General features: G+C 43.3%; 1 protein-coding gene across 3 annotated transcripts in view; it reads left to right on the forward strand.

Moving 5' to 3' along the window:
• The first annotated feature begins 575 nt into the window (after positions 1-575).
• Positions 576-24686, forward strand: part of SMAP1 (small ArfGAP 1) — a 241089-nt gene continuing 216978 nt past the window's right edge. Inside the window, exon 1 of one of the 3 annotated variants that reach the window (XM_077812683.1) lies at positions 576-835. In XM_077812683.1, the coding sequence (XP_077668809.1) occupies positions 718-835 (118 nt within the window). In that variant the 5' untranslated portion in view covers positions 576-717. The remainder of the gene's footprint in view (positions 836-24686) is intronic. The other 2 variants (XM_077812682.1, XM_077812684.1) reach the window with 2 other exon arrangements.

The raw sequence follows: 24686 nt of genomic DNA on the forward strand, positions 1-24686 counted from the left end.
AGTAACTAGTTCACAATCTGTTTGTCTAAAGCCTCGTGATTTTTAAGCCAGTCTCCTGCTGTTTGGGGTCTAACCAATGCATTTTGAATGGTTGCTAAGACTGTGCCTCCCGCAAACGTCTAAGGTTATGCCAGACTAATACTGCTCGGGAATCGGCGGCTTTGAAATGTACCGGCCTGGGAGACCCCACCACCCCTTGGAGTTAACAAGGCGTGTGGAGAGAGCATGAGGCTCCGCCCCCTCAGCCCCGCCCCTCGCCGCTGCGGCTGTCGCAGCAGGTAGCCGGCACCAGGCGCAGTCAGCGAAAGAGGCTCGAGCCAAGCCCCGCCCCCGCCGTCACTGAGGTGCGCCCGGATCTCGCTTAGGCGTTCACCTGTGGGCGGATGGATACGTGCGATGGTTTGCACTCCACCTCTAATTTAAACACACTGGGGGGATCTTTTTGATCTCAGTTAAATCGGAGAGGCTGCGAGCGCGCGGGAAGGCCACCAGGCAGTCTCATGGTGCAGGAGCTTCTGGACGCTATTGTTCCAAACCGGGGACTATTTTCTTATGCTGGGTTGGACGCATTACTCGGTCAGGAAGGCTTGAAGGCGGATGTAGCTGCAAGTAGTTCCGGTTGAGGAAGTCTCTCTGCAGCCGGCTGCCGGTGCCCGGTTGCGGGAGGGTTGGAGCGGAGCCGGTCCTCGCTCTGCGAGCGCGTCGGGAGCCGCCGCCATGTCGACCCGCTCGTGCCGGGAGAAGGCGCAGAAGCAGAACGAGCAGCACCAGGCCATCCTGGCCAAGCTGCTGCGGGAGGAGGACAACAAGTACTGCGCCGACTGCGAGGCCAAGGGTACGGCCGGGCGGACGGGGAGGGGCCGAGGGTGCTGGCAGTGCCCGGGCGGGGCCGCGGGCTCCGGGGCGATGTGGCCCGCGGTCGGTGGAGCGAGGGCGCGGGTGGGCGTGGGCCGGGGTGGCTCCCTGCGGGGGAGCGGGGCCGGGGTCCCGGGCAGAAGGCAGCAGAATGGGAGCTCTCCGCTGCGCCGGCGGCCGGCAGAACGGAGCAGCCCCGGGGCAGCTGACTTCTTGGGACGCGGTGTGTGGGGCAGGTCTCGTTATCGGCCACTGCCCCGGGCCCGAAGGCGGAGTCCGGGATGGCGAGCGGGCTTTGCTCTGGGCGGGCCGGGCTGGCCGAAGTGGGGGTGTCGGGTGAGGTCGGTGCTAGGTGGTTACCACCAGTGCTGTGTGCCGCGTTCCTGTGAGGCGCTGGAAACGCTCCTGGGGCTCCTGGTTTGCGGGAGAGCGGCCAATCTCTGCCCGTGCTAATGGCTGAGTTGAAGTTCTTGTGGGGTATGGGCCTACGAGTACACTGGGCCCAAATTGCTTCCTGTAAACAAGCTGCAGTGAGGAAAAGAGCTGGGATTTGAACCGTTGCTGCAAAAACCGGTTGGAAGGTTGATGCAAATCGATCATCTTTTCGTTTAATTGTAAACTAATCCACAATCAGGAGCAAGCCCCTTGGGGTTTTTTGCGGTCTCTGACCTAAACCTTTCTTGAAGCTTCACTATTGCCCTTGCTTTCTAATGGACAGAAGTGAATCCTGTTTCAGTGGGTTGGTGGTTGGTCAGTGCACAGCATCAAGAAGAAAAGGAGTACTTGTGGCACCTTAGAGACTAACCAATTTATTTGAGCATAAGCTTTCGTGAGCTACAGCTCTTGGTTAGTCTCTGAGGTGCCACAAGTACTCCTTTTCTTTTTGTGAATACAGACTAACACGGCTGTTACTCTAAAAGCATCAAGAAGCTATCTCTTTAACATCCGGTACAGACACTATTACTTGAGGTGTGAATGTTGCAACACTAGAATAAGGTGATATGTGTTTTAAAAAGTAATAACTTAATTGCCTAAGTGCTGAATATTTAAGGTCTAATATGTGTAAGACTCATCTTCATTAACAAAATATTTAGCAATATTGGTTTGAATGATGTGATGAGTGAAATCTAAGGTTTATTAGAGCATGGTCAGGCTTAAAACAGGGAAATTATTTTGTCCAAAAGTGACAGACTGCATACTTTGTTTCCTTTACTCTGAATCTTGTATCATATTTTTAAAAATGTAAAAATATTTATATAGTGGGTAATATAATAAAAGGCATAAAATAATTTTGGTCATTACCTTGTTTCAACAAGTGTGATACTAGTCCTTTGTATTAGCTCAATAATCAACTGCTCCATTGTGACAGCCATAGCTATGATGGTCAGGACAGGGACCTGAACTGGGCACCTCCTAAGATGAAGCGTGAGACTTTACAGTTTGAGTTAGAGGACTAATTTCAATAGCCAGGAGCTCTGTCAGATTTATATCTTTTTGTGGATCAGCCATGGGGTGGAGAGAGAGGGAGAAATACTTAGCACACACCAAACTCTGCATTATTTAAGCTTTTCTAGACAAGTATCACATTAAACTGTACAGCATGTAGCACAAAGAAACCCCAATCTTGACAGAAAATAGCTTTTATGAAAACATAGAACTAGTGATGGAAAAGACCTATGTCATCTAGGTTTCCTTTCCAATGCACGATTGTTGAATACTTGCTAGTGTTCTGTCGGTAATGTTATCTCTTTTCAGCAAGCTATGACCATTTTCTGGCTATTGTCCTCCCCCCTTCCACCTCCATTTCCAGCTCTTTCTGGCCTCAGGTCTTCGATCAGTCCCTCGTAAAGCCACGTGGGTAGTTTTGTTTCTTACATTTTTTCAGAAGGTATGTGGTATATTTGTGACATTCTGCACTCCATATTTACCATGGTGATGTAATTATAATGTGTTTTGTAGGAAGTATGCTTTGCAAAGTGTCATTCTAAAAGTCTTGATCAGCTAACCATTAATATCTCATTGGATTGTATGTGCTGTCGTATATGAAGTTTTGCTATGTAAGTGTTACTGAAAGATGTTGTAAAGTTGAAGACACCCACAACTAGCCTTTCAAGTAAAACAGCGAAGAAGCTAGACAGTGCTAATGGCCTGTCAACAAAGACAATGGACTATAGAAGACCTTATCCTTCCCTCGGGACTCCTAGGCAGCCTATGGATAATGGCTGCTATGACTCAACAAGGCATGTGACCAGGTCATATGATACTGAACACCATTTGGGTACCTGTACTTGTCCACAAACTGGGCTGGGAACCGGGCTTGGAAGAAAGGGGTTCCCACCATATGGAAAAACTATATAAGGGGGAAGTGACCTCATGACTAGGACTCACTCCCCTACAAGACAACATCTGGAAACACTGGAGAAACAAAGACTGAACTGGGGCGGGGGGGTCCTAGCGGGTAAGAAGAAAGCCCAGCCTGTGTAAGGAGGCTAAAACCTGCTTCTGCCATGAGTCAGAGTGAGAAATTGCTGATTCAAATCCTATCCAGTTTGTATGAGACTTAGACTGAAATTTTTTTTGTTTGCTATCACTTAATCTCCCTTTCTGTAGTTAATAAACTTGTTTTGTGTTTTATCTTAACCAGTGTTCTTGAGTGAAGTGTTAGGGAATCTTAGCTCTGTTAACAAAGGCTTGTACATATCTCCCCTGCATTGAAGGAGAAAGGGGACTACTTGCACCGTACAGACCCCTGTGCAGTGGTATAATACTGGGTTTATGCTCCAGTAGCGGTGCAAGGCTGGGGAGCTCGGAAATTGGCCGGTACCTTTATTGTTGGTCCATGAGTGGCTTAGGTAAAGCACTCGGGTGACTTGATTGGGTGTGTGGTGCCATCTGCTGCTGTTTTGGGTGATAACAGAGGCTGGCTAGGTCTCCTCATCAGAGCAGTGTGAGAGAGACCAACCCAGCTGAATTGTTAGGGGGCACAGAGGTTCCAACAGATCTCAGGCTGCACCTTGAGGGTACAACCCAACTCCATGTTGTGCTTGTTAGTATTCACTGTCTCCTTCACACTTGCGGATTTTAATGCTTAGCACCTAAATGAGTCTTTAATTTACAAAGAGTGTAGTAAATTTGTCTCATAACCACCATAATGTAGATTTCTTAGAGCTCCAGAATTTGACTACTTGAAATCTTACATCTTTGTACTTTGACTCGGTCTTCATCAAACACTGCTCTCTTTAATCTCTGCTGAGTTCCTCCTCTTCGATAATCATCTTCTCTTTCAGTTGCCTATTATACCACCACCATGCCCTCTCACTTAGTCTTTATGTCCATGTTCTGGTCTCTCTATTCTCTTTCATTAATAGGGCTGCTGATTCTGTCCATGCTTTTCTCTTTTTCTCCCTCCCCTCTCCCCCCACCCCCTTTGACTCTTTGGTGCCTGTCTTCCATTGCAAGGTCCATCCTGCCAACCTGCAGCCCTGATGCACCCTTAATATCTGTTTCCTCCTCTTCTGCTCTTGCAGTGCACGGTGTCTCTTGCAGAAATCCCATGACCAGGCTGACATTCTCCACTACAAATTTATTCTCTCCTGTTTCAGTTCTGCCATCTTCAGAGCTAAATAGCTCTGGGTCTCAAGTTAAATGAATTGCACACTTGCAATCCTGGTTACCATATATCCACCTTGGGCACGTGTGCTTGCTCGCTCGCTCTCTTTGTGCACAGAAGCTTGCAGATGTCTTCCAAGAGAAAATTGACAAAATACAAGATTGTCTTCCCCCTTGGCTTGGCTTGCTTTCTCTTCCCTCCCACAATTCTCTTCTCCCTGTCACAGATGCAGAACTTTCTAATGTACTCTCTTCCTCTAATCCTTCCAATGGCCCCATCCCAGTGGAACCGGTTAATCTGATCTAATTGGGACCAGGGCTAGATTGGATAATCAGGAGAATTGGCAAAGAGCTTTCTATCCCTTATTTCAAGATGGGGGTAGGGTGGTGTCAGCCCTGGGTGGCTGGTGATTTGGTTAGACTGACCAGATGTCCCGATTTTATAGGGACAGTCCCGATATTTGGGGCTTTGTCTTATATAGATGCCTATACTCTCCCCCACCTCAACCCCCCCCCCCGTCCCGATTTTTCACCCTTGCTATCTGGTCACCCTAGGTTGGGTTAATATGGAGAGCTGGATAATGGAGTCTCTGATAAATGGGGTTCTACTGTATATCAGTAAAACATTGTGTTTGATACCTATATATATTGTGGCTAGGGAAATTAAAGTTCAGCATTTCATTTCAATTGCAGAAAAACGTGGATTTTTGTTTCATCATATAGTTTATTTTTTTAATCATGGGGAAAACTAGGATCCTTGCTGATAATTTATCATTGGTGTACAGCATCTGTCTTAGTCTTTAATATAAAGAGAGGAAAATCTATCATATCCCTTAATAAGTTGTTCCAGTGGTTAATTACCTCAACTGTTAAAATTTGCACTGTATTTTTCCAGTTTGCATCAGTCTTCTTTTTTACGGCTATTGGATCTTGTTATATCTTTGTTTAATGGATTAGAGCCCCCTAATATCAGAATTTCTCCTCATGTAGGTACTTACAGACAGGAGGTGCTTCTTAATTTTCAAGTAAGTGATGATGTCTGGTACCACGTTCCCCCTTTTTTTTTTATATTCTGAATTGATTCTCTGGCAAGAATTCAATTCAAAGTGGTTTCTCTTGTAGTTGGGGTATCTATATCCAGATGTAAAGTCAACTTGTCACTGCTAAAATAATGGAAAATAAGTATCAAGTTCCCCAAAAGGGTTTTGAGGGATTTTTATACCCAGCAATGCTGGATTCACTACTGGTTTCTCCTGTCCACAAGAAGACTAAATAGTCTAAGAGCATGTCTAAAGACAGCATAAGATCACTTCTTCTTAAGTAAATAGTCTCTGATCACAGAAGTCTCCTGCAGTGTAGGATGAATCTAAAACTCTTCACACCCTAAGTTGGCTTCCCAATCTTTGCTGATGCATGACCTATGATCCCTTGCATTAATCATGACCTGGTCTTCTTTCCATGTACCTGATATGAATATTTAGATCTAATCTTCTGTGGCTGAATAGTAGGAATTCTACGGTGTTCTGTAGGATATCTATTACTATTATTGTGATATTAGCCCCAACACATGGGACATGGCGTTGTGATGGTTTTCATAGAATATCAGGGTTGGAAGGGCCTGCAGGAGGTCATCTAGTCCAACCCCCTGCTCAAAGCAGGATCAATCCCCAATTTTAGCCCCGATCCCTAAATGGCCCCTTCAAGGATTGAGCTCTCAACCCTGGGTTTAGCAGGCCAATGCTCAAACCACTGAGCTATTCCTTCCTCCTAAATTATCAGGACCAAGTCTGAACATCATTTCATGTACGTTTTGAATGAGCAAGCCTGCATTTCACAGGGAATTCCTTTTGCCAACAGGATGTCTTCTGAGATGCTAAACGCTATAGAATAAACTGTCATAGCTGAACAATGATAGCTTTGTAGCTACTAATGTTGTACCAGTCTTCTGGAATTACTCCAGATTTGCAAAACCTATTAAAAAACAACGGCAGTGATGTGGAGTTGCTCTGCTAGCTCTTTTAGACCTATGTTCTAAAATGCTTACCCGCTTCTACTGATTGAAAGATGTTTTAAATTTATACATGGTATTTTACTTTTTATTCTAACCATCTAGGAAGGATGTATTTAATTATGAATGTCATACACATTATTTCCAAATACAGAACAAATATTTATTGACCATGTTGAATTTGATTCATTGATATTTTATGCAATTGCCATCTAATAACAAATGGACCTTTTCCATTTTTAGGTTTCCTTTTGCCCAGCGCAGGTCCATTCTGTGCACTGAATGAGGCAAGAGTCCCGCTGAAAAATAGCGTCAATACGTAACTAAAGATTATGCTATAATGCATATGCACAAATGGGCTGAATTAAGGTTGCACAAAAGTTTAATTCAGCATTCCCTAACTTTTCAGTTCTTGATTTTGCAACCTTAATGTTTTTAATGTAGCTTTTGCTTGTTAATTTTGCAGTTGAATGGTGTTTTTTGCACATAAAGAATGTAATCTGGTTATGGCTTGCACCTGAGCAGTCACTTTGCACTGCAGTTAGTCATCTTCACTTTTTAAAGGTCTAATACAGAATATTTTCTAGTTGCCCTATTCTTTGAGTGGCTACTGATTCTATATTGACTTCCAATTCATTACTGATTTAAAGAGCTGAGAATTGCAGGGTTCTATTCTCAGAATCGGGCACAACAGAATTCAGGTTATCAAGTTGTGTGTAGTTGGGAATCTTGTAGTGCACAATGACACCACTCGCACTGAGGACAAAGCAAAGCTTTAAACAGTTTTATTAGCACAACTACTATAGCTGCAAATACTCCAAACCACATAAAAAGGCAGCAGAAATATAAAGTTAACCTAATATCTTTTACCATTCCTTATATATTCTCAAACCCTTTCTTGGGGCTCTGGCGGTAAGAGACAAGTGGCCATCCATGAAGGTCCTACCTTCTCCCTGTCACGTCAAACGAGTCTAATGGTCTAGATCTCCCCTTGCATGGTAGTCTGGCCTATGTAGGTCCTTATAGTTGCCATAAATATTCACACAAATGTCCAGCCTCCTTTGTCCATATTTAGCTTCCTCACCCTAATAATGCTGGGAAGCCCTTAATTTGTAGGTTGTACTTATGATTTCAACTTATCATTCATTGCCAAGGCAAGTTTGTGGATAAGCGTCTGCCAATGTTTCTATCATAAAAAATATCCAAGCCTAGTTTTAGTTCAGTGTTCCTGTGGTTACCTGGTTTCATTTTGTACAAACTCCACCCTAAGCACATGTTCCCAGTTTGCCAAAACTCAGGGTGACTGGCCACCTATGGTAAGGCTCACAGGTCTTAAAGCCTTATGCTAACTGCTTAAGCAAATTCCTTGCAGGATAGGCCTGTTGGTGTCTAAAGAAAATGCTAAAGCTAGCCCTGTGGGCTGTAGAGTTGTATATAATTGTGTTAGAAAACTATTGTCTGTAACTTGAGTTTCTAAGCCATTAAAATTGCACGGTTAGAGGCTGTCATAAACATACAGCTAAGGGTAGCACAAAATCCCTCCTGAGCAGCTGTACTGAATCACACTACCTGTAAGGGGTTAAGAAGCTCAAATAACCTGGTTGGCACCTGACCAAAAAGGAAAGAAGATACTTTCAAATCTCGGGGGTGGGGGAGGGGAAGGTTTTGTTTGTGCTCTTTGTTGTTCACTCTCTGGATGGAGAGAGAGACTAAGCAGGAAAAACATCTCCTGGAAATATACCTGAAATGAGCATCTAAGATTACAAAAATTGTAAGGGAAAGGAAATGCATTAGATTATCTTTTGTTTTAAATTGTGAATTTTCCCTATGCTAAGAGGGAGTTTTATTCCTGTTTTTTGTAATTTTAAAGCTGAGCCTAGAGGGGAATCCTCTGTGTTTTTAAATATTTTTATTACCCTGTAAGGTTACCTTCTACCCTGATTTTCGCAGGTGTGATTCTTTTACTTTAAATAAAATTCTTTCTTTAAGAACCTGATTTTTTTCAGTGTCCTAGAGACAAAGGGTCTGGTCAGTACTCACATTATTCTTAAGCCTCCCCAGGAAAGGGGGTGAAAGGGCTTGGGGGAATATTTTGGGGAACAAGGGACTCCATGACCCTTTTCCTGAATTTTTGTCTAAATCACTTGGTGGTGGCAGCAATACTGTTCAAGGACAAGGAAAGGATTTGTGCCTTGGGGAAGTTTTTAACCTAAGCTGGTAAAAATAAGCTCAGGGAGTCTTTCATGAGGGTCCCCACATCTGTACCCCAGAGTTGAGTGGGGAGGGATCTCTAACAGAGGCCTTTGGTCCAGATATTCAGAAGCTCAGATTTATAGAATCAGAGAAATGTAGGGCTGGAAGGGACCTCAGGAGATCCATCTAGTCCATCCTCTGTAGTGAGGCAGAACAAAGTATACCAAGACCATCCATGTTTATCTAACCCATTCTTATAAACCTCCAACAATGGAGATTCCACAACCTCCCTAGGTAGCCTATTCCAATGCTTAACCATCCTTCTAGTTAGAATTTTCCTGATATCTAACTTAAAACTCATTTGCTACATTAAATGCTACCCTCAATAGACAAGACATGGAGAACAGTTGATCACTGAGCTCTTCAGAAACACATTTTCAATTTTTGAAGACTGATAATGTCCCTCTACATCTTCTCTTCTCTAAACTAATCATGCACAATTATTTAACCCTGTCCTCATAGGTCAAGTTTTCTAAGCCTTAAGTTAGTTAACAAGGTATAGTCTCTGAAGTCCAGAAAGATCAGTGTGTTTACCAGAATCTAGTTTGATTGGATCCTGACTAGATGCTACTGTAACATAGTATAGCTTTCAAACTGAAATCTAAGGCTCATTTTCTTAACTGCTCTTTGATATGGATCACTCTCCAGTTCATCTTTATAGATTATTATACATTGTATTGACTTTGCTTCTGCCAAACTCTCTATCTTTCAGTCCTGGATCAAGAGAGGTTGCTGTGAGGTTCCTGTCTACTTTATAAAAAAAAACAAAACACAAACAAGGCCCGTTATTTCCCTACTCTGTGTCTAATCAGCTGGGCAAAACGTGTGAACAGTATATCGTTAAACTTGTCTTGCTTACCATAATGCTAGTTAAGCCAATATTTTAATTGTTCTAGTCTTCAAAAATGTATGGATGACTCTAAATTCTGTGGAATTTCAAGTTTGAACAAAACCACTACAACATAAACTTAGTTACTGAATGAGCAGACTGAACACACTCCATAAGAGCTCATTCAATATTTATCTCCATACAGATCCAGAATGCCCCAATGGGGGGGGAGAGTTCCTATCTGGCACCCTAGCTTCTAGAAAGTACTGAGGGTGAGCCATTGCCCTATCTCAAGGCACAGCAAGGTCTTAGCCATAGGAGTCTCTTGGACTTTTGGGAAGTGTTGTCCCTTATCTGGATTTGTCCAGTGAACACTTCTTGACAGAAATCCCCCTGGAAAAGGCAGTTCAAGTCTAGCAAATAATACTGTTTCCCTTTCTATAAGGACATTAATGGGATTGCTAGGGAATCTTGGGAAAACCCAAATATTAGCCCTCCCTTAAGTTGGGCATTCCTCCAATGCATAAACAAGGCAGTCTCCTTGTCAGGCTAGACAAGATCCAAGAGAAAAAGGTCAAATTTAGATTATACCTTGTTGCACTGGTTTAGGAGTTTAAATCTTTTTACCAAAAGGTAATTAAAAAAAAAAAAATTACTTTCTCTGTATCCAGCCCATGGGCTGGATATGCTTCTTAGCTTTCAGTCAAGGTGAACTTTTTGGTGGCCATCTCTTGCTGAGAGGGTAGCCTCCTTAGATGGTAATCTGACCCATGGAAAATTTTGTTAGCACCTAACTCAGGGTTTCTGCAAATATCTGTTTTGTGCTGTTCAAGGTACAAAAAAGAGAGTTGCCATTTTGCTGTGTACCTACATTTAGGGAATTGAGTCTCTGGGTGTAAGGGCCCTTTCTTCTAGAGGCTCTTACACAGCTTGATAGTCTGCTTCTGTGGAGCATATCTTGGCTAGTGATCTTGCAAACATTCTATCTGACGTGGCAGAATTGATCTCTAGTCCTTTGTGTGCAAAGTCTTAAGGGTTATGGTCTAAATCGCCTCCTCTTTTCAACTCTGTTTTGGTGAGTCTGCCCAGGGTTCACTTGGGATACTATTAGGTATAGCTCAGATTCCACAATGATACTTTTATCACAGAAAGCAAACCTATCTTTTATTTTTCAATGGAGACAACTACTCTGGAAGCCCCACCTCAATATTAATGTACAATACTGGTAATTGGCTTATCTGGTGTTAGGCCTCCTGTCTTGGTGTGGGATTTTGTAATACTCTCACTCTTACTCCTGGATCTGGGTACAACATCCTGTTTATGCCAGCTGCTTATTACTGTGCAAGTCTAACTAGATGCATGCATCTCTCTTCCCCTGTGGGAGCTTGTGACCACCAGCCACTTTAAAACAAGTATGTTTTGTTAGTAAATTGTACAAAGTATTAGATTTCAAAACAGCCTTCATGCATATGTAATCTAATCCTAGTTTTTCTGCTTCACTACAAGCTTCTACCGTGAGTTACTGGAAAAGAATCGAGCCAACTTCCTTTTAGGAGGCCAAGATGGTCTTGAGATCCAGGTCTGGTCTCTGTCTTCCAGAGAGTGTCCCTTGGTTAGTTTTCCCCCAAAATAGAAAATTGCTTTTCTTGAAAAGCCCTATTGCTAAATGGGCTTTGTTACAAGGCCTTGAGGTTGATTCTTCTTTCTGTGTCTGTCTGTTTTTTCCCAATCTACTAACCAGGCTTTTTAAGAGTACAGGTGAGTCACATCCTATATGCATTTAACTTAGGCGAATTCAACTATATGTGCTTGGCAAGAAAAGAAAAACAAGATACCTGTAAATAGTGCGGGCGATTCCGCCCACCATTTCGCTCAATGAGCGTGTGCCCCGGAGTGAGTGTGAGATGGGAGATGTGAATCTGCTGTTCCCTCAGTTGGTCTCAGTTCCCACGTGCCTCTCATAGTATGAGCATCTCGCCGCACTGAGTGTGATTCTAATGTTTAAAGATACGTATTTTTCGTACAACGTGGCCCCTAAACGCAAGTCAACTACTTCATCTGGTCTTCAACCGAAGAAACAGCGAACCGTTCCAACACTGGAGGAAAAACTGGCTGTTAGACTTATTGAGAGATGGTATGTCGGTTTGCAACGTGGCGCGTAAATATGGCCGCAACGAATCTAGCATCCGTGCTATTAAGATTTGAGAGAGAAATTCGTCAAGCTGTTGCATGAAGTGTTCCAATAACTGCTAAGGTGACGAGCCAGGTGCGTAATAAGACTTTAGTGAAGAGTGAAAAGGCATTAAACTTATGGCTGGAAGACATGATCCATAAATGTGTGCCTATCAATGGCAACACATTGCGAGAAAAGGCTCTTAGCCTCTATGTGCTGTTCAGACCTCCCTGCTGAAGAGGGACAGCCTTCTGATGAGAAGGAATTCAAAGCCAGCCAAGGTTGGCTTAACAGTTTTAGGAACCATTTCAACCTCCAAAACATGCAGACTGCTGGTGAAGCTGCATCTGCCAATGAAGAGGCAGCAAAAGCCTACCCCGAACAATTAAAGAAAATCATAGAAGAAAACGGCTATCTTCTGGAACAAGTTTTTAATGCTGACAAAGATGACGACAAGGAACAGGAAGAGCCAGGAAGTTGGAATTTTCATAAATTTGCTGAAGTGTTCCAAGCTGTGAAACACTTGAATGATTTAATTTCTGACTACGATCCCTCTATGGAACGAAGCCTCAATCATACATAGTATTACAGGCAGTTTGAGACCGTATCAAGAAATGTTTGAGCAGCTCAAGAGACAACGGCGATAGTTGCCGATCACCATACTTTTCAAGGAAAAACAACCAGCAGCAGATGAGCTTACGCAATCAACTTCTTGAGCTGAACCAGAGCCAACACTTCATCTACAACTCGCTCTCCGTCTCCTGGATCGTCATCAAGCCCTGACCGACACCCTGTAATTAAAAATACAGTACTGTAAAATTATATTTTGCATATGTACTCTTTATTATATACTGTACATTACTATGTACATTATACATTTATACATTGTACAGGGTTGTATAAACCACTTTATGGGTGATTTAAGGGATTTTCAAGGGTAATTTTGACTATACGAGATTTTCGCCTTATGCGCTGACTTTAGAACCTAACCCCCATGTAAGATACGACTCCGCTGTATTCCATTGTTTGGCAGTTACACACATTCAGCCTTAATGGTTTGCAGTCTATCCTTGTGACTGAGTTGGGGAAGTGTGCTGAACATGTCTGCTCTTGTGGGCATGCCAGCCTACAGTCTCAGGAATCCTATTCATGAAACATGCTTTAGGGAAACAGATCAATGTTCATTACAAAACATCCCCACATAAGTCACAGAAGGCTAAATGAAACAGCTTTTTCGTTTAGGCCATGCCCAGTTGACTTTTACCCTTGCCTTTAAGACTCTTGTGAGAGTCTTTGGGGGATTGTCACAGGGTGGCACAAGTTTCATTCCCCTTGTCGCCGGGTCCTGTGCTTGGGCTGGCCAAAGAAAGGGTCTCAGATGCCTCTGGCAGATGCTCCACCCGCATTTTTATTTAGTGGCTGTACAGTCCCCATTCCCCCAACACCGGTCCCTGCTCTGACCCCTCACTGGGTCCTCTGGCCTTTGAGGCTTGTGTCAGCCAGCAGAGACAGAGCCACCACCCTCCTATCTTTCTGCCTGGTTTGCCCCTTCCTGAGCTCTTCCCTGGGTTTATATGCTTTTCCAGTCATCAACCCAGCTGCTTCCAGTAGGCTCAACAGATCACACTGAGCCTGCCCTCATTAGGGCCTGCAGCTGGGCTTCCTGGTAAGGGTCGTGGCCATACACCTGGCCACCCTAAGGGAAGCAGGGGGAAGCCAGCTCTTTAGCAGGGCACCCAAAGATTTTATACCTCTACCCTGCAGCAGGGATCATAGATTATAAAGCCATAAGGGACCACTGTGATCATGTCTAATGGAGGCCATAGGACTTTGCTGAACTATTTTCTGTTTGAACTATAGCAGATTTCTGAGGGGTGGGGGTGGGAATCTGATCTCAATTTGAAAATTGCCACTGCAGGAGAATCTACCACATCCCTTGGCAAGGTGTTTGAATGGTTCATTACCTTCATAGTTAAAATTGTATGCCTTATTTCTGGTCTGAATTTGTCTAGCTTCAGCTTCCAGACTTCATTCTTGTTGCATCTTTTCCTACTAGACTGAAGAGCCAATTACCAAATATTTATTCCCTATATGTGGGTACTTCTAGACTGTGATTGAGTCACCCCTTTACCGTCTATTTGTTCAGCCAGATAGTTTGAGCTCTTTGGGTCTATGACATTGTACTCTTTATGTTTATGGAAATATGCTTAAGTGTAAATATAACAACGGAAATATGCTTTATGCTAGATATGCCAAGTAACACATCTTTGCAAAGGTTATGATCTACTGAATATATTCATCCTATTTGTATGCATGTATCATTTTTATATCTGAAGTTATGAGCATTGGCTCTATGCTTGTATTTGAAGTGCTTTGTGTAGGAAACACGGAGGTTTGGCCAACATATTGCAAAGGGACTATTCAAGTAATGGGGAGTATGTAACAATAGACTTTGGGAGATGCCAATCCACATCTGAGCTTTCCTGGGAGTATTCAAACTAACATGTAAACAATGGCGTCAGCCTGCAAAAAGCTAAATGATTCATGGACACGTGACTTGCCCAGGTGGCTACAGACTCCATCTTGTTGCTGTGATTTTGCACAGAAGAACAAAGGGGTTTCTGCCCACAAGAGGGAATATAAAAGGCACTGGAAGCCTCTCCATTTTTATCTCCAGCTGGCTCAAGAGATGGCCTCTCCATCCCCAAAGAGATGCCAGTAAGAAACTGGAACAAAGGACTGTAACTACAGGGGTGAGAGTGATTGCTGGACCCAGGCCATAAACTACAATGTTGTTCTGAAAAGGATAGTACCTGAGAACATCTAGGGTGAGAAGTTAATATTTTTAATGAGATCCTTAGTGTATTGTCTTAGTCTTGCGTATTTTGATTTATTTTACTTAGGGCTTGGCTACACTTGTGAGTTACAGTGCATTAAAGCAGCCCCGGGCACCCTAGTTCAGTCCCCGTCCGCACTGGCAAGGCACATAGAGCACTCTGACTCCACGGCTAGAGCGCTCCTGGTACTCCACCTCGGCGAGAAGATTTAACGCTTGTCGCGCAGTGGCTGAAGCGCCCGAGCGTCAGTGTGAACGGGGTGTTGCATTATTGCGCTCTGATCAGCCTCCGGAAACATCCCATAATCCCCTTAAGTCAAGTGGCGACTCTTCTCATTGTTTTGAACTCTCCTAGGAATCAGAGTAGCAGCCGTGTTAGTCTGTATCTGCAGCAGAACCACTAACCCAGGAACCTATCCTTGCGACAAAGCCCATTGCCAATTGTGTCCACATATCTATTCAGGGGACACCATCATAAGGCCTAATCACATCAGCCACACTATCAGAGGCTCGTTCACCTGCACATCTACCAATGTGATATATGCCATCATGTGCCAGCAGTGCCCCTCTGCCATGTACATTGGGCAAACTGGACAGTCTCTACATAAAAGAATAAATGGACACAAATCAGATGTCAAGAATTATAACATTCATAAACCAGTCGGAGAACACTTCAATCTCTCTGGTCACTCAATTACAAACCTAAAAGTGGCAATTCTTTAACAAAAAGACTTCAAAAAACAGACTCCAACGAGAGACTGCTGAATTGGAATTAATTTGCAAAGTGGATACAATTAACTTAGGCTTGAATAGAGTCTGGGAGTGGATGGGTCATTACACAAAGTAAAACTATTTCCCCTTGTTTATCACCCCCTCCCCCCCCCCGGCTGTTCCTCAGATGTTCTTGTCAACTGCTGGAAATGGCCCACCTTGATTATCACTACAAAAGGTCCTCCTCTCCCCTCCCCCCCCCGCTCTCCTGCTGGTAATAACTCACCTTACCTGATCACTCTTGTTACAGTGTGTATGGTAACACCCATTGTTTCGTGTTCTCTGGGTATATAAATCTCCCCACTGTATTTTCCACTGAATGCATCTGATGAAGTGAGCTGTAGCTCACAAAAGCTTATGCTCAAATTTGTTAGTCTCTAAGGTACCACAAGTCCTCCTTTTCTTTCTCCTAGGAATGCGGATGTTCCCTTTGAACACTCTGTTTCTGACTGCCGGCTCCGAGACAAAGCAAGCCGTTGCTGTAGAATGCTGTGTGTGAAGGGGAGAGAGGCTGGGGGGGAGGGAGGGTCTGCTGCTGTCTGAACTTACAAGACAGTATGCTGGCATGTTTTCAGCCCCCCAAAAACCCACTCTCTTCCCCCACATACACACACCACACTCCCTGTCACACTCCACCCCCCCACATTCGAAAAGCATGTTGTAGTCAATTGCATGCTGGGATAGCTACCCATAATGCACTGCTCCTAATGCCGCTGCAAATGTGGCCACGCCAGTGTGCTTGAAGCTGTCAGTGTGGACAGATTGTACCGCTTTCCCTCCTGTGCTCTACAAAGGCTGGTTTACAAAGCGCTCTACATCTGCAAGTGTAGCCATACCCATAGTAACTTACCTTGTTCTGTCTGTTACTTGGAATCACTTAAATCCTACTTTTTATACTTAATAAATAAATGAAAGTGATTTTATTAACACCGAGTCAGTAACTACTACCTGGGGGAGCAAACAGTTGTGCATATCTCTGTGTGACAGAGGGCGGACAATTTGAGTTTTTACCCTGTGTAACATGGGTGGTCAAACTTTTTTTTTTTTTTTTTTGGCTTGAGGGCCACATTGGTGTAGTGAAACTGTAAGGAAGGCTGTGCCTCCCCAAACAGTCTGGCCGTCTGTCCCCTCCCACTTCCTGCCCCCCTCAGAACCACTGACCCCCCCCACCCCTAACAGCTCCCCTGGAAACCCATTCTCATCCAACTGCCCTGACCCCTATCCACACCCCTGCCCCCTGACAGGCCCCCCAGGACTCACATGCCTATCCAACTCCCCTGTCCCCTGACCACCCCTGCTCCCTGTCCCCTGACTGCCCCTGGGACTCCCCTTAACCAACCTCCCCGCCCCCTTACCATGCTGTTCACAGCAGTAGGACTTGAAGCCGCACCACCCAGCCAGAGCCAGCCACACAGCGAGCTCAGGCTGCAGGGGAGGGAGGACAGCGGGTGAGGGACCGGGGTATAGCCTCCCCAGCCTGGAGCTTAAGGGTCGGGTGGGATGGTCCAGCAGGCCGGATATACCTCTGGGCTGTAGTTTGCCCACCTCTGCTGTATAAGCTTTATACAGAGTAAAATGGATTTATTTGGAGTTTGGATCCCACTAGCGTCAAGGTGCTGGAGACGAGCACTTGCTAAGCTGTTTTCAGTTAAGTCTGCAGCTTTGGGGATGTGGTTCAGATGCTGGGTCTCTGTTGCCACAGGCTTGTGTATCTGGCTCTACAAGGTAGGGTTCTGGAGTCCCAAACTGGCAGAGAAAACTGACTCAGAGGTAGTCTCAGCACATCAGGTGACAGTCCCAAGTGGGTCTCTGTGGGTCTGTCTCCAAAAGATTGGAAAACATGCCTTATAATCCTTTTTGAGACTCTTCTCTGAACCCTTCCAGTTTATGAACGTCCTTGAATTGTGGGCATCAGAACTGGATACAGTATTCAAATACTGAATGCATCAGAGCCAGATAGAGGTAATATCTTTCTAGTCCAGTGGTTCTCAAACTTTTGTACTGGTGACCCCTTTCACATAACAAGCCTCTGAGTGCGACCTTCCCCCCCCCCTAAATTAAAAACACTTTTTTAAATATATTTAATACCATTATAAATGCTGGAGGCAAAGCAGGGTTTGGGGTGGAGGCTGACAGCTTGCAACCCCCCATGTAATCACCTTGCAATCCCCTGAGGGGTCCCAACTCCCAGTTTGAGAACCTCTGTTCTAGTCCTACTTAAGATTCCGCTGCTTATGCAGCCAAGGATTGCATTGGCCCTTTTGGCCACTACACTGGGAGCTCATGTTCAGTGGCTTATCCTCTGTGATCTCCTACTCTTTTCTGTCTCTGTCACTGCGTCCCAGAATAGAGACCCTCATCCTGTAAGTATGGCCTACGTTGTTTGTTCTTAGATGTTGATCTTACGTTGAGCCATGTTGAAATACATGTTATTTGCTTAGCTTACCAAGTGATCCAGATTACTCTGTGTCTGGCCCTCTTCATTATGTACCACTTCCCCCCAATCTTTGTATCCTCTGCAAACTTTATCAGTGATTTTGTTTCTTCCAGATCATTGATAAAAATATTAAGTAGTGTAGACCCATGAGCTGTTTGTACGGGACCCCACTAGAGAAACACCGACTTGATTTCCCATTTACAATTACATCTTGGGACCTATCAGCCAATTTTAAGTCCATTTAATGTATGCTCTATTGACTTCCTTGTTCTAGTGTCATAGTCAGTGTCGGGTGGTTTCAAGTCTAATTGTCAAATGAAAGGAACAAATACTAAATTAATATGGGCAACTTGGGCGATATGGTTAGAGAGCTTAGTTTGCCTGTGATGTAGAGGAAGCTCTAGGCAATGTTCATTTTAGGATCTACTTAGGCCCGGATCCTGCCATCAGATCTGTGCAGTGGGCCCTTATGCCAGCGTGGAGCCCCACTGAAGTGATTGGGGGGCTTCATCTGGGTGCCAGTCTCCCCACACAGATTAGAAAGCAGGACCAGCTCCTTAGCTTGTTGGAAGGAAATTTAAGGGTTTTATAAGAGTGAAGCAACTTAACTGCTTGTTCAATAAGTACATCATGGAGTATTGTCAATCACATATTGAGTTCTCTCTAAATACCTAATCTAAAAGTATGTTTAGAAATTGTCATGCTTAGTTTGTGCAATCAAAAGTGAAAATACAGGCAGTCCTCGGATTTACGACGACATTGGTTCCTGAAAATTGTGACGTTAGTCGAAACGTGCAGCCCGCTTCAATGTGGGATTGAGCGTCGTAAAGTTGAAACCAATTGTAAGTTGAATCAGGATGTCAATTCAGTCGCATCGTAAGTGCTGTTTGTCGAATGTCGTAAAGTCAAGAACTGCCTGTATCAAGTATTTGAGCCAATTGAAACAGGATTAAAGATTATGATGGGAGTTGTTTCACAGTAAATATCTGGCATCTTCAGACATTCATTTTGGCTGAGACTGTTACATGCTCCTTGCTAGTTATTTTCTTATGATTAGCCAGCTTAGTAGAACTGGCCAAAAACCAGCATAGCTACCGTGTTTTTAAAACACGGTAAAATGTCTTTATAGAAACAAACTAACCAGGGTGGATTTGATCACTAGGAAGATTCGATTTGATCATGGATTTCTACATAAAAGTGCATTCTTGTTGTTTGGTATAACCTTAATACATATTCTTCACAACTCAGATGTAGGTTTCATTTTTAGAAGGTGTACACTATACATTTTTAAAGTGATTTATTTTGAAAACTTAAATTAGTTTTACAGCTATATCAGAAAATTAATGATTGGTAAATGAAATAAGCAAAGGTAATTGAAGCAGGTATTTATGAAGTCCTTGGGAGGTGAACTATCTCCAATTCAACAGGTTAATCATTAATATTTGGAGGATATTCTTGCCATGCTGTGTTAGGAAGAGAACATCACCAGACACATTTAAATTATTTTATTTAACTAAAACATTACGTATTCTGGATTTTTTTTCAACAGCAAACATATTTTAACAAAACAAGCATATGAATTTAGTTAAACATTCAAGTTTTTTAAAATCAGAGTTTTTGTTATAATTAACTAAAATAGTTAACATATATTTTTTTAAAAAAAGACAGTCAGCCAGGGCAAAATCAGAAACTTAAAATATTGGCTTCTGCAGCTAACTCAGTCATCTTCACCTTCATTTTCCTGGGTACACGTCTGGCTCTGTTGATCTGTTTCCTTATTTCCTCGTGCGAGCCAGACGTGTACCCAGAAGCCTCCTGCTGCAAGACAAGCCTAAGAAAGAAACCAACAGAACTCCACTGGCCATCATATACAGTCCTCAGCTAAAACCTCTCCAATGCATCATCAGTGCGTTGGGAGGCAGGCCAGTCCTCGCCCACAGACAACCCGCCAGCCTGAAGCATATTCTCACCAGCAACGACACACCGCACCATAGTAACTCTAACTCAGGAACCAATCCATGCAACAAACCTCGATGCCAACTCTACCCATTTATCTACACCAGCGACACCATCACAGAACCTAACCAGATCAGCCACACCATCACCTTTTCGTTCACCTGCACGTCCGCCAATGTAACATACGCCATCATGTGCCAGCAATGCCCCTCTGCTATGTACATCGGCCAAACTGGACAGTCCCTACGTAAAAGGATAAATGGACACACATCCGATATTAGGAATGGCAATATACAAAAACCTGTAGGAGAACACTTCAATATCCCTGGACACACAATAGCAGATTTAAAGGTAGCCATCTTGCAGCAAAAAAAACTTCAGGACCAGAATTCAAAGAGGAACTGCTGAGCTTCAGTTCATTTGCAAATTTAACACCATCAGCTCAGGATTAAACAAAGACACTGAATGGCTAGCCAACTACAAAAGCAGTTTCTCCTCCCTTGGTGTTCACACCTCAACTCCTAGAAGAGGACCTCCTCCTCCCTGTTTGAACTAACCTCGTTATCCCTCGCCTGATTCTTGCTTGCATATTTATACCTGTCTCTGGAAATTCCTACAACATACATCCGACGAAGTGAGTATTCACCCACGAAAGCTTATGCTCCAACACGTCTGTTAGTCTATAAGGTGCCACAGGACTCTGCTGCTTTTATGAAATTTTAGTTTGTACTGGCTGTTAGTGCTTTTTATGTAGCCTGTTGTAAAACTAAGTAAATATCTAGATGAGTTGATGTACCCTCTGGAAGACCTCTGCATACCCCCAGGGGTACGTATACCCCTGATTGAGAATCACTGTTCTAAAGTACACTTGTAATCTTCATGCAACAACTTTACTGGACCACCAGGTGGTGCCAAATATCAAATCAACAAATGAAGGTTGCCAATAAGAGGCCCATCTCATGCTTTGCTTTTGTATGGTATTAATCAGAATCTGGGAAGAGGAAGCAAGAGAAAATAGAAGGAAATTTTGGTTTAAGGCTTCAAAGGGTAGGAAGGTGATAGCCATGTTAAGTGTAGGAGTGAAAGGAGGAATTGTAGAATGATAATAATTCTTGAATTCAATGGGCCAAACCTATAATAATAATGGAGGATTATTTTAAAGCATTTTTTCCTATTTTTATTAATTACCACAGTTGTGGGATATTATGGGGGGGAGACAATTTAATGTGTACATATTAACATGGATGCTTTATAATAGTTAAAACATGAGTTGTTAATATCCATGTCAAAATATGCAAAGTAAATATCCCTAAATCAAAGTCTAAGTTCTCAAGCACCATTTTTCTTTCTTTACCTCTCTCGAAGTTTTGGGTGTACAGTACACACAGTGAAATTGATGTTTACTGACTTTTACTGATAAAAAAAAATAGTCTATAATTGCTATAGACTAACTTCTCTGTTCCAGTGTGCCCAGTGTTTATAACAACTAGCAGGCTTGCAACATTTTTTATGAATATTTAAAACCACCTGTAAGATACAGAAATATACAGCATTCCATGTCTCTATAATACAATAAAATCTATTTAAACCTAAAATCTTATTGACAAGCAGATTCTTCATTAGAATAAAAAGAAATGCACATTTCAACAACAAGCCCGCTTGCTTGCCTCTGTTTTGCAGGGAGCTGGTAAGCTGTTCGTTAAGTGCAGGCACAACAGAACAGCAGCTCTGAGCAGCCAGAAATGAAAATGAAATTTTATATAATGCTCATAGACTTGTAGGTCAGAAGGGACCATTATGATCATCTAGTAGTCTGACCTCCTGCACGTTGCAGGCCACAGAACCTTATACACCCACTCCAATAATAGACCCCTAAACTCTGAAGTCCTCAAATCATGATTTAAAGACTTCAAGTTACAGAGAATCCACCATTTCAACTAATGTAAACCTGCAAGTGACCTGTGCCCCATGCTGCAGAGGAAGGCGAGTGGCTCAGCCACAAGAATGTAACTTGGGGGACCTCTGGGAAAGGAATTTTTGAGAAGTGCTGAGATGAGGAAAATATTGAGTGTATGACGTCAGGGGAATAGCACTGTCATGCTCTCTGTTTCTGTATCTGCTTGCATTTGCTATGCACAAATTTGCTTTTGTGGCATCTCCTGGTGTGTAAATGAGTACTACTTTGATTTTGGTGGGATTTTTTTCTTATCCTTTTCCCATTTTGTTCCTTCCAGTACTTCAAGTTGTTTCCTCTTTCCCTTTATAGATAGACCCCACTCTGTTCCAGTGTTCCTTGCCAGTATTTACTGTTCCTTCTCAGTTTTCTGACTTTGTGCTCTGGGAAGTGCACTTTGTTTTGTGTTCACACCTTGATCCCTTCTAACAGTATCTAACCATATCTGTTGCTTTGCTTAGTTATTTGTTTTGGATAGAGGTGGAAGTGGAAGGTTGATCAGAAGGAAGTATTAAGACAGTGGACTAGTATTTGGCCTGTGTAATGCTTTCATTCACATAAATCGGGGGCCAGTGCACTGCTTCACACCTGCAGTATAGACCATGTTAGTGGTAAGCTTTGGGTTCAAATATAATCTATATGCAATGATTCAATATTTTTTTACCCTATGAATATTTTTTTAAAAATCATCAAGGCAAAGGGTAAGCAAATAGACTTTGTGCTTGGGCTGGTAAATGGTTGACAATCTTTCAAGGCTGGTTGTTTGGATAATGGTTTCCTCTTTGATTGATCTGATGTTGGAATGATGCCTGTAGAGTCAGATTAGGTCTAAACTAAAAACTTGTTGTCAGTATAGTAATGTCAGTTAGGGGCATATTTTTTGGCAATATTTCTGTGTTGGCAAAAGCTGTTATGTAGATGCAAGTATGCCAGCATAAAAGTGCTTTTGCCAGTATAGTTTATTTTGCTATAAAGTATACTGGCAAAAGTATTCCTTTTTGCCTGTATAACTGGTCAGGTGTTGGAAAGACTGACTTAATAAAAATACATTAAATCTTAATCTATCAAAACAAGATTCTAGACAATAGCAGAGCCAACGCAAGCACTTCCTTCTCCGTTAACATGACCTGTATCACCTAGGTCAGGGGTAGGGAACCTGCGGCACATGTGCCAAAGGTGGCACGTGAGCTAATTTTCAGTGGCACTCACACTGCCCGGGTCCTGGCCACCGGTCCGGGGGTGTCTGCATTTTAATTTAATTTTAAATGAAGCTTTTTAAACATTTAAAAAAGCTTATTTACATACAACAATAGTTTAGCTATATATTAAAGACTTACAGAAAGAGATATTCTAAAAACGTTAATGTATTACTGGCACACTAAAGAGATATTCTAAAAACGTTAATGTATTACTGGCACACTAAACCTTAAATTAGAGTGAATAAATGAAGACTCAGCACACCACTTCTGAAAGGTTGCCGACCCCTGACGTAGATAATTGTCAGTAAGAGGTAAAAAACAGATGACTGTCAAGGAATTATGATGTGATTGGAATAACAGAGACTTGGTGGGATAACTCACATGACTGGAGTACTGTCATGGATGGATATAAACTGTTCAGGAAGGACAGGCCGGGCAGAAAAGGTAGGGGAGTTGCATTGTATGTGAGAGAGCAGTATGACTGTTCAGAGCTCCGGTATGAAACTGCAGAAAAACCTGAGAGTCTCTGGATTAAGTTTAGAAGTGTGAGCAACAAGGGTGATGTCGTGGTGGGAGCCTGCTACAGACCACCAGACCAGGGGGATGAGGTGGACGAGGCTTTCTTCCGGCAACTCACAGAAGTTACGAGATTGCAGGCCCTGGTTCTCATGGGAGACTTCAATCATCCTGATATCTGCTGGGAGAGCAATACAGCAGTGCGCAGACAATCCAGGAAGTTTTTGGAAAGTGTAGGACAATTTCCTGGTTCAAGTGCTGGAGGAACCAACTAGGGGAAGAGCTTTTCTTGACCTGCTGCTCACAAACTGGGAAGAATTAGGAGGGGAAGCTAAAATGGATGGGAATCTGGGAGGCAGTGACCATGAGATGGTCGAGTTCAGGATCCTGAAGAAGAAAGGAGAGCAGCAGAATACAGACCCTGGACTTCAGAAAAGCAGACTGTAACTCCCCGAGGGAACAGATGGGCAGGATCCCCTGGGAGAATAACATGAGGGGGAAAGGAGTCCAGGAGAGCTGGCTGTATTTTAAAGAAACTTATTGAGGTTACAGGGACAAACCATCCCAACGTGTAGAAAGAATAGTAAATATGGCAGGTGACCAGCTTGGATTAACAGTGAAATCCTTGCTGATCTTCAACACAAAAGAGAAGCTTACAAGAAGTGGAAGATTATAAAAATATTGCTCGGGCATGCAGGAGTGAAATCAGGAAGGCCAAATCACACCTGGAGTTGCAGCTAGCAAGAGATGTTAAGAGTAACAAGAAGGGTTTCTTCAGGTATGTTAGCAACAAGAAGAAAGTCAAGGAAAGTGTGGGCCCCTTACTGAATGAGGGAGGCAACCTAGTGACAGAGGATGTGGAAAAAGCTAATGTACTAGAGGATTGGGCCAAAAGAAATCTGATGAGGTTCAACAAGGACAAGTGCAGAGTCCTGCACTTAGGACAGAAGAATCCCATGCACCGCTACAGACTAGGGACCGAATGGCTCAGGAGCAGTTCTGCAGAAAAGAACCTAGGGGTTACAGTGGATGAGAAGCTGGATATGAGTCAACAGGGTGCCCTTGTTGCCAAGAAGGCCAATGGCATTTTGGGAAGTATATGTAGGGGCATTGCCAGCAGATGGAGGGACGTGATCGTTTCCTCTCTATTCGTCATTGGTGAGGCCTCATCTGGAGTACTGTGTCCAGTTTTGGGCCCCACACTACAAGAAGGATGTGGAAAAATTGGAAAGAGTGCAGTGGAGGGCAACAAAAATGATTAGGGGACTGGAACACATGACTTATGAGGAG

Source organism: Eretmochelys imbricata, chromosome 3 (assembly GCF_965152235.1).
Source record: "Eretmochelys imbricata isolate rEreImb1 chromosome 3, rEreImb1.hap1, whole genome shotgun sequence".
Taxonomy (NCBI): Eukaryota; Metazoa; Chordata; order Testudines; family Cheloniidae; genus Eretmochelys; species Eretmochelys imbricata.